The sequence below is a fragment of the Aulostomus chinensis genome, chromosome 21 (assembly GCF_037954235.1).
Source record: "Aulostomus chinensis isolate RoL2024-O1b breed Wild chromosome 21, RoL_Achi_v1.0, whole genome shotgun sequence".
NCBI classification, from domain to species: Eukaryota; Metazoa; Chordata; class Actinopteri; order Syngnathiformes; family Aulostomidae; genus Aulostomus; species Aulostomus chinensis.
This window is the reverse complement of record NC_141340.1, coordinates 17,234,450-17,249,505: the sequence shown is the minus strand read 5'-3', so window position 1 is coordinate 17,249,505 and position 15,056 is coordinate 17,234,450. Positions and strand designations below refer to the sequence as shown.

General features: G+C 44.8%; 1 protein-coding gene across 1 annotated transcript; it reads right to left on the bottom strand.

Annotated features, from left to right (window-relative positions):
• Window positions 1-5,968: 5,968 nt before the first annotated feature.
• Window positions 5,969-14,743, bottom strand: LOC147241885 (ras-related protein Rab-18-like). Its single transcript, XM_086191742.1, has 7 exons — window positions 14,370-14,743; window positions 12,883-12,938; window positions 9,423-9,484; window positions 9,170-9,242; window positions 8,651-8,769; window positions 8,066-8,132; window positions 5,969-7,426 (listed from the first exon to the last, which is right to left on the bottom strand). The coding sequence occupies exons 1-7, from the start codon at window positions 14,435-14,437 to the stop codon at window positions 7,257-7,259; spliced, it is 615 nt and encodes a 204-aa protein (XP_086047868.1). The 5' UTR covers window positions 14,438-14,743; the 3' UTR covers window positions 5,969-7,256.
• Between the last annotated feature and the right edge of the window lie 313 nt (window positions 14,744-15,056).

The window sequence follows — 15,056 nt, the reverse complement described above, 5'->3', positions numbered from 1 at the left end:
GAAACACTGCTCCCAGTTATCCATTCCCAGATATCCATATGGGACAGTTACAGTGCCACTTTTATTTTAAAAAGTGATTTTCATTACGCATTTTCAGGAATAAAGGGCCGTTCATATGAATGTGTAGTAGAAACAAAAGCTGAATTTCATTGCCTTCTTAATCGCCTAAGTTATTTTTTTCCCCCAAGTTTTCAGAAAACAAAAAAACATCATGAGGAGTTGATTCAAGGAAAAAAAAAACAGGGCGAACATGCAGACTCCACACAGAAAGATGTGTGGACCGTCTGGATTAGAAAGCCTACAACTCAACGCCACAAACATGGACACTAGAATGTCTGGAACTGTACAACATCAACAGTAAACCAAGAGCCTTCGTAAGAAAGTCGATGGGGATATGGAAGATGATCCCAGAGGCCAACTCAGAGCCGGTAGCCCAAGTTAACATCAGGTGAGGCAGAAACCAAGGAGAGGCACTGTCACCACTTCTGTTCTGCATAGACCTGAACCCCCTCAGTCAGATCACTGCAAAGAGTGATTTCTGATACCGATTCCAAAGCGGGCCAACAATCAGCCACCTGCTCTACATGGATGACATCAGGCTGTATGCCAGGAATGAGAGAGAAATTGACTCACTGATACACACAACCAGGATCTACAGCAACAACATAGGGATGTCATTTGGATTGGACAAATGTGGCCGAATGGTATCAAGGAGAGGAAAGAAGATCAGAACTGAAGGGGTCGACCTACCATAAGGAAATATAGGTGACATCCAGAACAGCTACAAGTACCTTGGGATCCCACAGGCTAATGGAAACCATAAGGAGGCAGCACGGAAGTCAACCACTACCAAATACCTCTAGGGGGTGAACAAGTACTGAGAACGTCAGCTGAACAGTAAGAACAAGGTTCAACCAACTTGGAAATGTTTCACATCTCACAGGGCAGTTAATTTAATCTTAAATTCCCTCAAACCAGATTTATAAGGTATATCTTGATTTTGCTGTTTTTCTGTTTAATCTCTAAGGCAAATGACAACAAAGCTGAGCTGAAGGACCATCCATCCATCCATTCATCCATTTTCTTCCGCTTATCCTGTTAAGGGTCGTGGGGGGTGGAGCCTATCCCAGCAGCCTTCAGGTGAGAGGCGGGGTTCACCCTGGACAGGTCGCCAGTCCATCACAGGACCAACACATAGAGACAGACAACCATTCACACTCACAGTCACACCTACGGTCAATTTAGAGTATCAATCAGCCTCGTCCTCTCTTGATGTCTTTGGACTGTGGGAGGAAGCTGGAGTACCAGAGAGAACCCTCACAGGAACAGGGAGAACATGGAGACTCACACAGAAAGACCCTGTGCTGGAGCCGGTACTGGAACCCAGAACCTTCTTGCTGTGAGGGGACAGTGCTGACCACTGCACCACTGTGCTGCCTGAGCTGAAGGACATTTTGGGTAATGCTCTCAAGTATTACTTTGATAAATACACTTTTTCCTAAATTTGTGACCATACGTAGTAATAAGTCATCAAACAATGTCCCCTCTCAGCCATTAGACAGACAAGTACCCGTGCCTGAACCCCATTAAATGACACGTTTCAGTTGTCCACTGTACTGGACACTGAAAGAGCCTGGAGGTAAAAAGAAAACAGCAATGTAGAATGTAAGGGTTCAAGCTCAAAGAACTAAAGTAAGAGTCAAAAGTTCCAACGTCTGAAATGTTTTCACATTTCCTCTGCTGAGGTCTGCTTGATGGAAAAAAAAAAATGGCCTCCATTTAACACCAGCAGATCTTCCATAGGCCTTGCAGACCACCTTGTCTCTTCAAAGTAGGTGAAATCTGGGTCTCTTGGTCTTGGTGGTTTACAGCAAATTCTCTGGTTCAACCCCAATAACAAGATCAGCTTGGCAAAGAAAAATAAGCAGTGCATTATAACACTGGGGCCGGATTATTTATACAGAATAATGAATTTGTTTCTATACATGCCAATCATTTCACAGAGAAGGGAGTTTATTAAGATGGATTCTTTTCTTTCCTCTGGGTAATAGAGCACACGTATTGGCCATGACCATGTTTGAAGCACATGGAGGGCTTACACTCAACACATGTTGATACAAAGTGATTGGTAAATTACAGAAGCTGATGGCGAACTACAAGGATATTTGCTTCCATGTTGGTAGCAGGGGCGAGATCTGGATGGGGATCGTGACATCGATTCCACAGCCATGAGGTCACCTGAATCAGAGAGGTGGTGTGTGGCCAGAGATACACCACATGGGATGGGAGAAAAGGAGAATAAGTGGATTTATAGTTGGTGGGATGATGAATGAACTTACTTATCATTAAACTCTGTTTTGTAAAGGCATCATGGACACCCCTCCCTTGCTGCAGGCCTGTCCGCGGCTCATGTGCTTATTGCCATAGTAATCTGAGGCCATGATGAAAGCATCCCCCACTGTGAGCAGAGTTTTCCCTTTCAGGGTGAGGAGACTTCATCTCCTTCCTTTTTGGCCCCTTACACAGGACATTGTTTTTGAAAAACGAGAGCGGGCTGCAATGCAATCATTTATGTTTAAATTGAACAAAACAAAATTGACAGAATATCAAAATATGAAGAAACTCAATTACTAGCTGAATTGACTCATATGGACCCAAGGCCAGAGGTTGATGCAAAACAAGGATAGAAGTTTCCTCCTTACCTGAGGCCTGTTTTTGGGGGGGGGGGGGGGGGGGGGGCACTGGTCTGATTGATGGACAGACATGAAACCCTGCTTGCTGCCAAGGACATGGGTAGGTCTCGGTGATGACAGGAGTCCATTTCAATTTTTGAATTGACCTCTTCCCAAAGATGTTTTTGGGGTTTTTTTTTTAATTTTTATTTTTGTCTGCCTATGACCCTCTGGTGGTTCTCTTGGTTGAATTTTCATTGAATTTTAAAACAAAATATATTGATCCAAGGCCCACACAAGGTGTTCAAGGCTAATCAGAGTAGGGGAAAGAGTGGGGGCAGGGTGCATCCGTTCTGGGCTTGCAAGTCATTACCTCACAGTGTTCTGGTGCTCAGAGGGTAACATATGAGAGGCTTGAGTTTGGCTTTGGCTCCCTTCAGAGGAAGGAACAAGAGAGAGGAAAGGGGCATTTTCCTTTACCTCACTTCAGAACATAAACAGTGAAACAGTCTGCAGACCTTCAGGTGGCTGCAGAGGATCATTTAGATGAAGTTTGCAATTTGCATAGATTAAACCTTCAGGCCCTGAATATTTCTTATGACAAGGCTAAAAGTGAACTGCGAGAGGGCCCCCTTACCACTTTCACTCAAGACAATAAGCCTCTTATACCTGGCATTTGTTTAAAGTGGGAATGGGCAAAGTCAACTTTACAGTAGTCACGGGTATTCACCCGTTCCAGATTCCTGGAATCGCGACACCTCGGTGGACTCGTTTTTTTGTAACTTTCCTGATGCTTTGCAACAAGCACACGCAAACACAACAGCGTCCTGTGTTCAGCACAGTGTTGAAACAGCACAGCAACACCTTGTTGCAAAGGACAGTCTGACATACTCGGGCCGATCATGCTCGCTAACTGGTGATTGGCTGCAAGGCAGGCCCCCTGAGAGTGACACTTGTTGTCACACTGATTGTGACATAAAAGAAAAAAAAGAAAAGCATAATTGCCTGATCACTTGACTAAATAAACTGTTTTAGAAAGACTAAACACTCATTTTGCTGTAGGAAAGGTGTCACACTCTTATTAACACAGAGTATGGAGCTAGCCTTATGGTGACCACATTAGCCCACCACTAGAGTATAGGATTGAGGTGGCTGTTGCAGAGGATTTTCCAATCAGCCTGTCACTCTGCTCCTTGCCCACATAAGTCAGCATGGAAAAACAATTACCTGATCACAATCCCGCAATGAGCATGACAAAGCGAGTGACATCTGGGAACCCAAAAGCTTATGAAATGATTCCTGACGTCTTGTAACGTTTTTACACATGACAGCATGACTGCTCTCCAGAGGGGCTTGTCTGAGTGCTAATCCATACAGGCCCGCACTACTGTGGCAGGCAGCGGAGGAGCATGGATGCAAGCCGGTATTAATGAGAGCCAGATCTGCTGTGGTCTCGAAGCAGCTGGCTGCAGCCTCGGACTCAGACAGATGGACGGAAAGCTTTCCATTCAGTTATCCCTGAAGAGCTCCTGAGACAACAAGATGTCTGAGGGCAAGGGGGCTGGAGGAGTTTGGTATTCCATGAAGCACGGAAGTGCTGGAAAGTGTTTTGTCCTCTCTACCAACTGTACAGCAGCCAAACCCTGTCAAAGTGCAACCAAATAGATCAAACATTAATTAAATAATGAACTGGAGCGTCGCTTTCTTGTACGGCATCTTGGCCCGTATCGCAGACGCACAAAAAAATAGTTCTCGTTATTAAAGACAACTCCTCATAACGATATCCACTCACACTACATTATCCATTTGCAGTGGCTCACGTGCTCACTGACCTGAAATCAGGTCTTCAGCATTCTAAATATCTGGAATAAACGGGTCCTATTGATGCACGTGCCCTTTGGTCTCTAACCTGGAGCTTTGGCTGACAGGGCCATCAGGTGCAGTGATCACACACAGCGCACGAAGGCAAGAGTAATTCTCAAGAAAACAGAGCACGATGCTTTGAGGGGCTGAGGGGAGGTACACGGTGAAGAGAGGGCGTTCAGCGACCGCGCTTTTCGAACGACCCAACACCGTCACCTCACGCTTACGCTCCATTCAAGGAAGAGCTGCAAACTTCCGTATTCAAGCAGGGATTTATTTCGCTCATTCACACTGTTGCCGCTCTAGTTTGTAGTGCTTTCTATCGTCTTATCCATTCCCTTGAGTACTCTTACATTTAAAATGTGTCTGTCGGGTTAGTTTGCCGCTGCAATTATTTTAAACGTCACCTCTTTGTCTAGTCATTGCCAATTTGGTGTGTTTTTAACTGTGTCTGCTTTCATGTAAAGCACTGAGTGTCAAAGGTGGTCTTGAAATAAACGTGACTTACCTCCATGTCATGAATTTGGTCACCTGCCACCAAATCCACCAATAGCAACTGACGAACTTACAAACTAGTCGATACTTTTTGACTCTTTAAAACAGAGGGTTTAGTCTGAAGAGTTAACATAAAATGGACGACTTTGAAAATTATTTTTTAAAAATACATCTGCCAGCTCAGCACCCCCCCCCCCTCCAACTGATGTTTTTCCTGTGTAGGTATGAGGAAATAGCAGTGCTACAGCCCAGCACACCAGCCCACATGAAGGCATTACTATGCTGTCTTCCTCCAGTGTTGTTTGCCTGAGACATATTTCCAGACGGCTGCCTGGACTGCGGCAGGAGGTGAGAAACAAGCTATAACTGAAGAGTCCTCCCACTCGCTGCCAGCCCTGACCCTTTCATAATCACACAGGATTTATGCACGTCGCAGTTAAGGCACTGGTAGAGTAAGTTATGGCTGCGGTGGTGTTTCCTGAGAAGTCTGCCAAAAAAAGATGATTTAGATACATCACAAGTCTGGGGTCTGTGGCTTCCTCTGACACTGTTTAAATAAAAGTCTTCATTCTGTCGACAGCGGAATGTGAAGGGAGCTTAGTGAAAAACCCCTCACCTAACAGCGACATTTCCAACACGGCAACCATGACAGCAGTGTTATTGGTCATCTCTGAGGTCTGATACGTTAAAGCAGCCGCGAGAAAAGACATTCATCACCATTTTATAGAAACGAGACATCAGCAGCTCCGCCTCGGAGCCTGGTTAAGCGCTAGCAATGTTTTGGCTTTGAAAAAAAAAAGAAGAATTTTATTCACTTTATTACATTGGAGATTTGTAGTGAAATGTATACATTCGCCCTTACAATTTATTCAGGAGTGTTCCCACCCAATTCATAAAATACAATTTACAAGTGTACATGTTTCAACCAGCCCCCACCCCCCCCCCCCCCAAAAAAAAACACAACCATACCAGTATAACAAGTTTTCTTTTTTGTTTCGGAACACAATTGCTTCAGTTTCAGCTAAATATAAGTTAAAGTGTTAATAGGAAAGAGCCTCTTCAGGTCATTCACAGGACAGACATACACGGAAAATTGCGCATAGCTTCTCATGCAACGAAAACCAGAATTCCATTTCTGACAGGACGCAGCAGCCGCCATGTCCTTTTCATGGTCCCTGTGACAAGACCAAAGTCTCACAGCTACATTTTGAAACGCACACACACCCGCACTTGAATAGTAAAACCGTGGTCGGAGGTTCTAAGCACGGTGTATTTATAAGTGCTCCTCAGATACACAGATATGAGTGCTGTGGAATCCATTACCGACGTGGAGAGAAATCTCTCTTTCCCAAATTTAATGAGACTGTCCTCATGACTCACTGCCCTGTTAAATACTGAACACTTTTCCTTTGTCTCTGTCCGGTCAGAAGGATCTATGTTAAAGACTGCAGTCGCAGTATTAATAGTGATTATCCGAGTGTGTGAGTGTCAGTGTGCATCACACTCCACTTTCGTAACTATTTAACAAAGAAGGCGTACAATTCTCAGAGGCCCCCTACACTTTGACGATAAGTGGAGAGCTATACGGGCAGAAATCTATTTGATTAATGAACTCCTAAAAAAAACCCCACCGAAGGTTTGATGTAAGAGTTATTAAAAGCAGTAAAACATCATTCCAGTAACCATTATAATCTGAAGAAATGAGGCAGCCGTGCGGGCAGCGGAGAGAGATGATGCAAGCCGCTGTCCAAGTACAGGCGCGGAATACGAGACGGCTTGGATTTGAAAAGCTTGTCCGTATGCAGGATACAGTCCACAGGTGCTGCGGTGCTCGGTGAGGGCGGCACCGAGCGCGGGACACGGCAAAAGAAAGACAGGAGAAAAGCCAGCCCAGCAGAGATACAGATGTGCTTGCTGAGGCAAAAAGCATGCTGCGTACAAGACCGGAACCTTGGCCAAGCTAACTCAATGATCAGTATGCTTCAGAGGGTTAGCCAGCTGACAGACGGAGGAGCTTCACTTTACTGGACATCACTCCCTTTTTGAGATTGATTTGCTGAGTGTCGTCGTAGTTCTCTGTGCAAATGTGGACGGTCAACACTTGACTGATCTAAGGAGACAGTTGAGGAGCTCAGCCCAGGACGTTACACAGTGGGGGAGGAGGGGTGCGCTTACATTTGACAGTGTGACCCTGTGTGCTCACACCCATACATTTGAACACGATGTCTAGACCAGGGAGCAGTAGCCGCCACATGTTCCGCTTCCCGCGTCTTCGTCGGTGAGCTGCACTCCTCTGCCATGGGTTTCACTCTGCCACAGTCCTGGGGTCTGAATGATCTTCTCTACCAGCTCCTCAAAGGCACACTGGACACCGTCCCTGGTCTTTGCACTTGCCTCTGAGGGGAGTGGAATGGATGGAGTAAGAAGAGGAGGGAAAACCGCAACAGAGAAATGCAAAACCAAGAGGACAGAGCAAAAACGAAGAGGATGGAAGTGCAGACAAAAGATGATGAAATGCAGAAACAATAACTGTTCGTGTCTGCACAGTGACATCATCATCTGCTGGAATCCCTGACTGGAGTGGGCTTAGCCAGACCCTAATAGAGGGGGGTTTAAGCCATTAAGTGATAAAGTCAACACCTGGTCCATAATTCGACAAAAACCAGAAACCCTATTCTGTAGCGATCACAGGATTACAAAAAAAAAAAAAAAATCACGTAGGGAGCGACATTTGCAATATTTCAATGGAGGAAAAAACCCAAAACAGAACGTGTTAACATAAAGTCTGCGTGCTCTCCAAGTCCAGACCCAACTTATTTCTTTTAGAGCGGACACATCTCTAAAATGAAAGCACAAGGGGAAAAAGCGAGAACACAGAGGATGACATTTGAAGACTGTTTTATAAATAGAACTCTGCGAGCATTCCACAGCAAGTATGAGTTATTTCAAAAGCAGCCCCCCCCCCCCCCCCCCCCCGTAATGGTCTGCTGTAACCCGTGCACAGCAGTCCTTGAGAGAAGGGAATCCTAACTTACCTATAAAAAGCATGGAATGTTTTCTTGCAAACTTCAGCCCTTCAGCCCTGTCTAGCTGGTGGTTTTCCTAAAGACAAAAGGAGAAGTAATGGCTTATTTGAGGTCTGATGGGCGGAGCTGTCAGCTCCTGTGGTCATCACGGGGCAGGGAGGAAAAGTGATTTTAGCAGACAAAGAACAGAGCACAATAAATTCTTAATGCTCTACTTAGAGGGCATTTCATCCCCACTGACAGATTCTGGTATCCTGGTAAGGTAAGAGGTGCCAAAAATAAGACAGTGGGTCTGCTTTGCTCATTCAGTGCACTGATCTGTCGACTGGCTCCAGCCTGATACTTACTTGTTTGGCTATTTATAGTCCTATTAATACTTTGGGGAAAATTATGTGCAAATCAATTACTAAATTGACCCTAAACGCCTGAAGGCCACAAGCTGAAACTACAACTGAGGAAAAAATAAATAAATTATGAACCGACCTAGAAATAATAACAATGATAATGATAAAAAAAAAAGAAACACGATGCAGAGGTACAACCTCAACAGCGTGACTTTAACGCGGCCAGCACACAATCAGGAATCCGTCTCACCTTATCGATCTTGTTTCCGACCAGCATTTTCACGAGGTCGTTCCTTGTACAGTAGGTTTCCAGCTCATTGAGCCAGATGTCAAGTTTGGTGAAGGTTTCTCGTCGTGTGACGTCATACACTGAATCACACACACACACACACACACACACACACACACACACACACACATCAGATGGACAGGACACGCTTCAAACTGAGGTCAACATCATTACAATCTCACTGGAAGTCCAAAGCGAGACGCGTGAAGAGCACATTGCCATTACAATATGAGCACTGTTGTACCATTCCACTGTTAGGAGGAAAAAAAAAAAAAAATTGTATTCACGAGTGAGGTATTTCTATCAAAAAGAAAGTAAAAATAAAAATAAATAACTGAACACTATAAAAAAAAAAGGGGGGGTGTGGAAGTCCTTTGAAAGTGTAACATGAGACACAATCCCAGCTTTATTTGTGTAGAGTGGTCCGATACCACGGGCCTCACTTCGTGTACATGTATGTGTATGTAGTACTTGGCTTACCCAAGATGACTCCCTGGGCGCCGCGGTAGTAACTCGGCGTCAGAGTTCGGAAGCGTTCCTGTCCCGCGGTGTCCTGTAACACACAACCAGTTCAGCACTACGAACAGGACACACTTGGAGGAGGCACTGGAGGCTTGAACAGTGTCTCCACTCAATCTCCAGGCATGCATGTGTAGGCAGAACTCGTACATATGCACCACCTTCTGGGCACTCCTGAAAACTGTTACACTGACATCATGGGGTTGTTACTTGCCCATATTGCCAGCTTTGCCTTGTTACCGTCCACAGTTATGGTTTTCACTTTGAAGTCGACACCTAAACAACAGGAAAGGAAATCAATTACTTGACCTGGCCTGAAAGAAAAATCCCATCTCTTCCAAGAGAAGAACAAGCAGGGTTCTTGGAAGTTTTTACCAGCACATTTCTAGGACTTTTCCACAAAATGAGAGGTAAAATGTCATCGCCACACATTCTCTGAGAAGACAGGAGATATAAACAGAAAGTCTCTATTTTTTATTTTTTTTGTAGGACCTGCTGACACAATTTTTGCCGATTCCTGTTCTACTACTGCCGCAGGATACGAAAACATTTAAGTCAAATTTGTTTGAGGGAAAACTGTATTTTCATAATCATAGAAATCCTTACTCTTACCGCCTCCCTCAAATTGCACTAGGCTACTCGATCCGTTCTCAAACAAGTCTCCAAATAAATCAATAAATAAACTGATCGACTGGGAGGAGGTACGACTAAAATCCGGTTGACAGTCAGACAGTCTGTCTGACAAATCTTGTACTTATCGAGCAAAAGCAGTTCAAAAGAAACAGGCAGTGAAGGATAGGAGAGGCTGCAGCATGGTTCTTGGCTCCGGGCTCTGCCTCTTAGCCGTTTTCCCTTTGTTAGCTTCCTCGTGCTGGGCAGGCTCAGCAGGCTCATGGAGTTTCGTTTTTCGGTACGTTTTCTTTCTAGCTAGCAATCGGTGCATCCTCCACCTGTGAAACAGCTCAGAATGAATCAAACACAAATCCCTGTCAGGTACCAATGGGACAGACTTTTACACGAACATAGCGATGCCCTCAGTAAGTCAACTTCCTCTATTGCCTTTGTGCAGTGTCTCCATGTCTCAGGCCATGCAGTGTCAGGATGAAATACTGGCCTGAGTTTTAGCACGCAGTGACAGATTTACCAGGTGCACTTCTGAAGGTGTTTTTACACCTGGGACCAGGGAGGGGTTCAATTTACAACCCAACGGAGGAGAGAAGTTGCATGCGGACAGGTTGACGACACGTGGCACACGTTCATACCACACACAAAAATATATACTGAACCGACTCAAGCAGTCAATCACAACTAAACGTTCCTCAAGTACAGCTGGGTTCCTTGCATGTTGTTACCTGATGAATGCAGAGGGGGGTTTGCACCAAACATTTGCCTGAGTCCGGACCAGTCTCTCCTGCTTTCACTCACAACCAACTCAGACAGACCTTTCCCCTCTCCGCGATTCGAACAACATGAAGATTTGCGGTTGGCAGCTCAACCCGTATTACCTCGACCTCACTCTATAAATGAACTCCAACAGTTGCTAAATTGGGAGAAAAGTGGGAGCTCGGTGTTACGGTGATTGTATGACGTATGTCTTTGATGTGACAATGGTTCAAAAAACTGCAGTTTTTAACTGTTGTGAGGATAACAGTGCTGTAACAGCCTATCCCAGCAGCCTTCAGGCGAGAGGCGGGGTTCACCCTGGACAGGTCACCAGTCCATCACAGGACCAACACATAGAGACAGACAACCATTCACACTCACAGTCACACCTACGGTCAATTTAGAGTATCAATCAGCCTCGTCCCCTCTTGATGTCTTTGGACTGTGGGAGGAAGCTGGAGTACCAGAGAGAACCCACACAGGAACAGGGAGAACATGCAGACTCCACACAGAAAGATCCTGTGCTGGAGCTGGGACTCAAACCTGGAACCTTCTTGCTGTGAGGCCACAGTGCCGACCACTGCACCACCGTGCCACTCTTTGTGTGTTTGGAACCAACCTCATTGATATGTTTCATCCAAACCATCAACATTGCTCCTTTCTTGTCTCCCAGACCCCATCACTGTTAGCCAGCTTGACATTTTTCCATGATTTAGCACTTCTTTCTTAGGAATGATCAGACTGCAGTAACAGGAGCGCATGTATAGCAGCCCACAAATGAAGCTTACATTAAATAGAGCGCAAAGTTCTTTCCATGCAAGTGTGCTTACGAAGGAGAATATTCACACACTAAAGTACACAATACGCACACAAGTAAAGATTAAAACCTACCAGTAAAAATTTGAATAGATGAATAAATACGATAAAATCCTGACAAAGCACATAGATATCGTAAGTCATCAAAAATAAGTAGGGAACATACTCATTCAAGCGGTCGGTAAAAGCCTGCTGGAAAAAGACAGAAAAACAAGATGGCAGCGCATCGACTTGTTGGCGTCGTCCAGGGAGAGGCGAGGTCTCTACCAATCGACCTCTTTTTGTAACGTTGATTAACGTGACATAGAATTGAGCTCAAGAGTTGACAATGGCACCCAGGTTTTAACGACAGTCTTCGCCTTAACAGTTGTCGTCAACTTAGAGAGATGGGAATATCTCATTGGTACTGGAGGCACAGGGCCGTGCTTCAAGGTCACCGCATGATGTCATTACCTGCGGTGACGGACCCCTGCTGTGGGGTTGAGACCATGACTGCAAGTCTTTCTTTAATCAGCCTACTTCCTTGTTTTTGTTGTTGGCAATACTTGCAGCAGAGCTTATGAAGTATGACCTGAAATGTAAGCTTGTAAAATAAACATTCATCATCTATGTTGTCATGATTCAGCATCGTCCCACGTGAAAGTCCTTCTGGAGAGAATAAACTGCGTCAGTCCCTCTGCGCGTGGCAGAGGACCGTCGTGACAGCATACTGGCAGAGATGGCAACAGCACTTAACTTGAAGCCCGGCAAGACGGACTCTCACGTGATCAAATGATCTTTCAAATTCGGCTGCCACGCGAAAAAAGAATACAGTTGGCTGGGTAGAAGGGCAGCAACGTTGTCGACTTTATGTTTCAAATTTCGCACCACAGCCAATCCGGCCCCTGATGACCTATCGGACGACGGTGACGATTACCATGTCGGATTGAATCAAGGGGGAAAAAAAAAACAACCCACAGAAGGGTTGTTGGTTCGAGCTCCTTGAATAGAGCGGGAAATGATCCGCTGGTCAACAACAATGCCTCAACTCCGTCAACAATGAGGAGTTGCACGCTGAAAAGAAGACTTAAGTCCAGCTTGCCAAGAGCACAAAGCTCCTGACCGAACTCCAAACACCACTGTTTCATGGAGTATCAAATCACTTTTAAGGATCGTGGCAGCTGCTTCTAAAAGATAGGTTATTCTATTAGAAATGATTAGTTATTAGGTACTGCTCTTACAGTCACCAAATCATATTCCTGCAATTTGTACATGGCTTTATTACACATCATCAGTGACATGAGCCGATATGCGTCCGCGTGAAATGTGTTGCCGACGATTGTAGTCTCAGACACATCAACCTGTTCCTGAACGACTGCACGCTCTCTGACACAGAAGTCTGTCTCTGTTTTGCCAGTTTAAATAAATCTTGCAGCCGTTAACTCTTTCTGTACCACAGCACGTTTAACTCGCATCGACCGAGCTGCACTACTCACCAATTGTTGCCGCTTGCTCCGGGTCGAATGTGTCATCTGTGAATCGCAGCAGGAGGCTGGTGACACGATGAGAGAAACAGGTTGAGAGTTTTTAGGAATGACTGATTCCAAAAAAAAAAAAAAGGCTTTGTAGTAATTTGATTTAATGCAGGGTAACTGGGTTTTTGTTCTAGGATCAGGTTTCCATTTGCCTTTCCTGACACGAGGTGTCAGGCTGTCCAATTCGGTGCATCTGTCTTCTTCTTAGATTCGTAAGGAAGCGCATGAATATTTGCACAACCTCCAGATGACATCATTTTTTAGTGCGGTCAAAAGAACGGGGTCATTAACAGTGACTAATCGAGTGCAAATGTCATCTCAATTCCAATGATGGGTATAAGCTTTCCTTAACTCGCCATTTGATGAGTCGAGGATGCTTCAGCAGTGACTACTTGTTTGTTTGAGGTGGATCCCACCGACGTGCCATGCACAAATATCCCCGACAAATCAAACGGTCACGATCGAATCACTGTTATTCATCAGTTTGGTTATTCATCGGTGGTGTAAAACTGGCTCCAAAAGATTAGAATGAAATTTGAAACTAATCCTTGTCTGAATACGTTTGTTGTGTTAAAGAATAGCCGGTTCAATATCAAAATAAATGCTTTCTGGATACACCGCCCTTGGCGTCAATGTTCACCGATGTTAAGAGAACAGATCAGGAAAACAAACAAACAAGAAACAACATTTACAACTTTCTAACAAGTGAATCCTTCGGGCTGATGGCTGGTTTATCCCCAATGTGGCAGTTGTCTCATCCCCCTGTTAAACACACAATTCCTTTTTAGATCATGCTCAAACTCCCAGTTGTGCAGTGTAACATCACGGCTTAACAATTGTATAGATCCCGTTGCATACATTCCAGTTAGAGAGGCTGCAGCTCATCCTGTCTTGCCTTGAATTTATTGACCTGATGCTCACATCTGTAAGTAGGCATAAAAAAAGAACTCAATGTATCTACTTGTGACCGTGGAGGCTACCACGTACTCTGTACCACAGCCTGCAATCTGACGCTTGATGGCTCAGGCCACCACTGTTATGTTGACTCGACCTCATCGAGCTTCGTTGGCACATAAACAAACTACAGACAGCGCAACTTATTGACAGTGACTATTTCTTCCCTTCCCTCCGTGGACAACCCTTGATAACAGGGCAGAGCCTTACCTCTCGATTGCCACATCTTCATCGAGGTCTCACACAAAGATGATGATCTAATTACCAGCTAACAGATGAAATCAGCTAAACTAGGCTAGCACTCAGTGCTCTTCTTCCGTTATGCTGAACTAAATACTCCTGATATGCCATAAACACGGCTGCACTCCTCGTCCTCCTAACCTAAGAATGCTACATTTTCTTTGAAACAAAATCGCTGTGTTTGGGTGTTGGATCGCGTTGCTAGCTAACGTCAACATTTAGCCGTGGTATCCGTCCAGATGGCTTCATCTTACCTGGACTTTCCTACCCCACTCTCTCCAATTATCAATATTTTCAACGTCGTTATTATATCTTCTTCCATTTTTCAGAGTCGCTTTGTTGGGGACTAACACAAAAGAACGGTTAAATCCACTACTGACGTTCTTGTTTACAGCTAACAGCCAGGAGTCTGTTAGTCTTTCTCCTCACTCCAACCATATCCGGGATCTGCTGTGACGTTTCTGACAACTTCCGTTTGATAATCGTAGAATAAATATTGTAATATTAATCACGTGTGCAAAAATCGGGCCTGCGACATTTTACAGTTTGTGATAAAACGTGTTAACGTCTTGGCTTTCACTGTGTGAGGTGATGTTTTCACCCGCGTCTGTTCGGACGCGAGAGCGAGGCAGACGTGTCCTGCCGGAAAGAGGTTCTTTTTGCCATAAAGTGATTCCTGTCGACGGAGGCTGACGCAGAGCGTTAAAGCTGAATCGCCCAATTTTTCCACTACGGTCCAGTTTCCAAATGTAGGCCAAAACAAGGAGCAGGAGCGACAAACATAGATAATATCACAACATCAGAAATGGATTCTGTCGTGATGCCTTTTAATCACCTAAATGTGATGACAATCGCACCGACCATGCAGATAGAAAAAAAAAAATTCTAAGAACCATTCCAAATTAAAAAAAAAAATCTTTAATTTAGATCAACAAATCAAC

What these genes read in the sequence shown, in the direction of transcription:
- LOC147241885 (XM_086191742.1), bottom strand. Translation starts at nt 14,437, where the DNA reads ATGGAAGAAGATATAATAACGACGTTGAAAATATTGATAATTGGAGAG. An exon ending in AGTGGGGTAGGAAAGTCCAG is followed by an intron (nt 12,939 to 14,369) that starts GTAAGATGAAGC and finishes TCGTGTCACCAG; the next exon opens with CCTCCTGCTGCGATTCACAG. An exon ending in TCGGAAACAAGATCGATAAG is followed by an intron (nt 8,133 to 8,650) that starts GTGAGACGGATT and finishes TTTTGTCTTTAG; the next exon opens with GAAAACCACCAGCTAGACAG.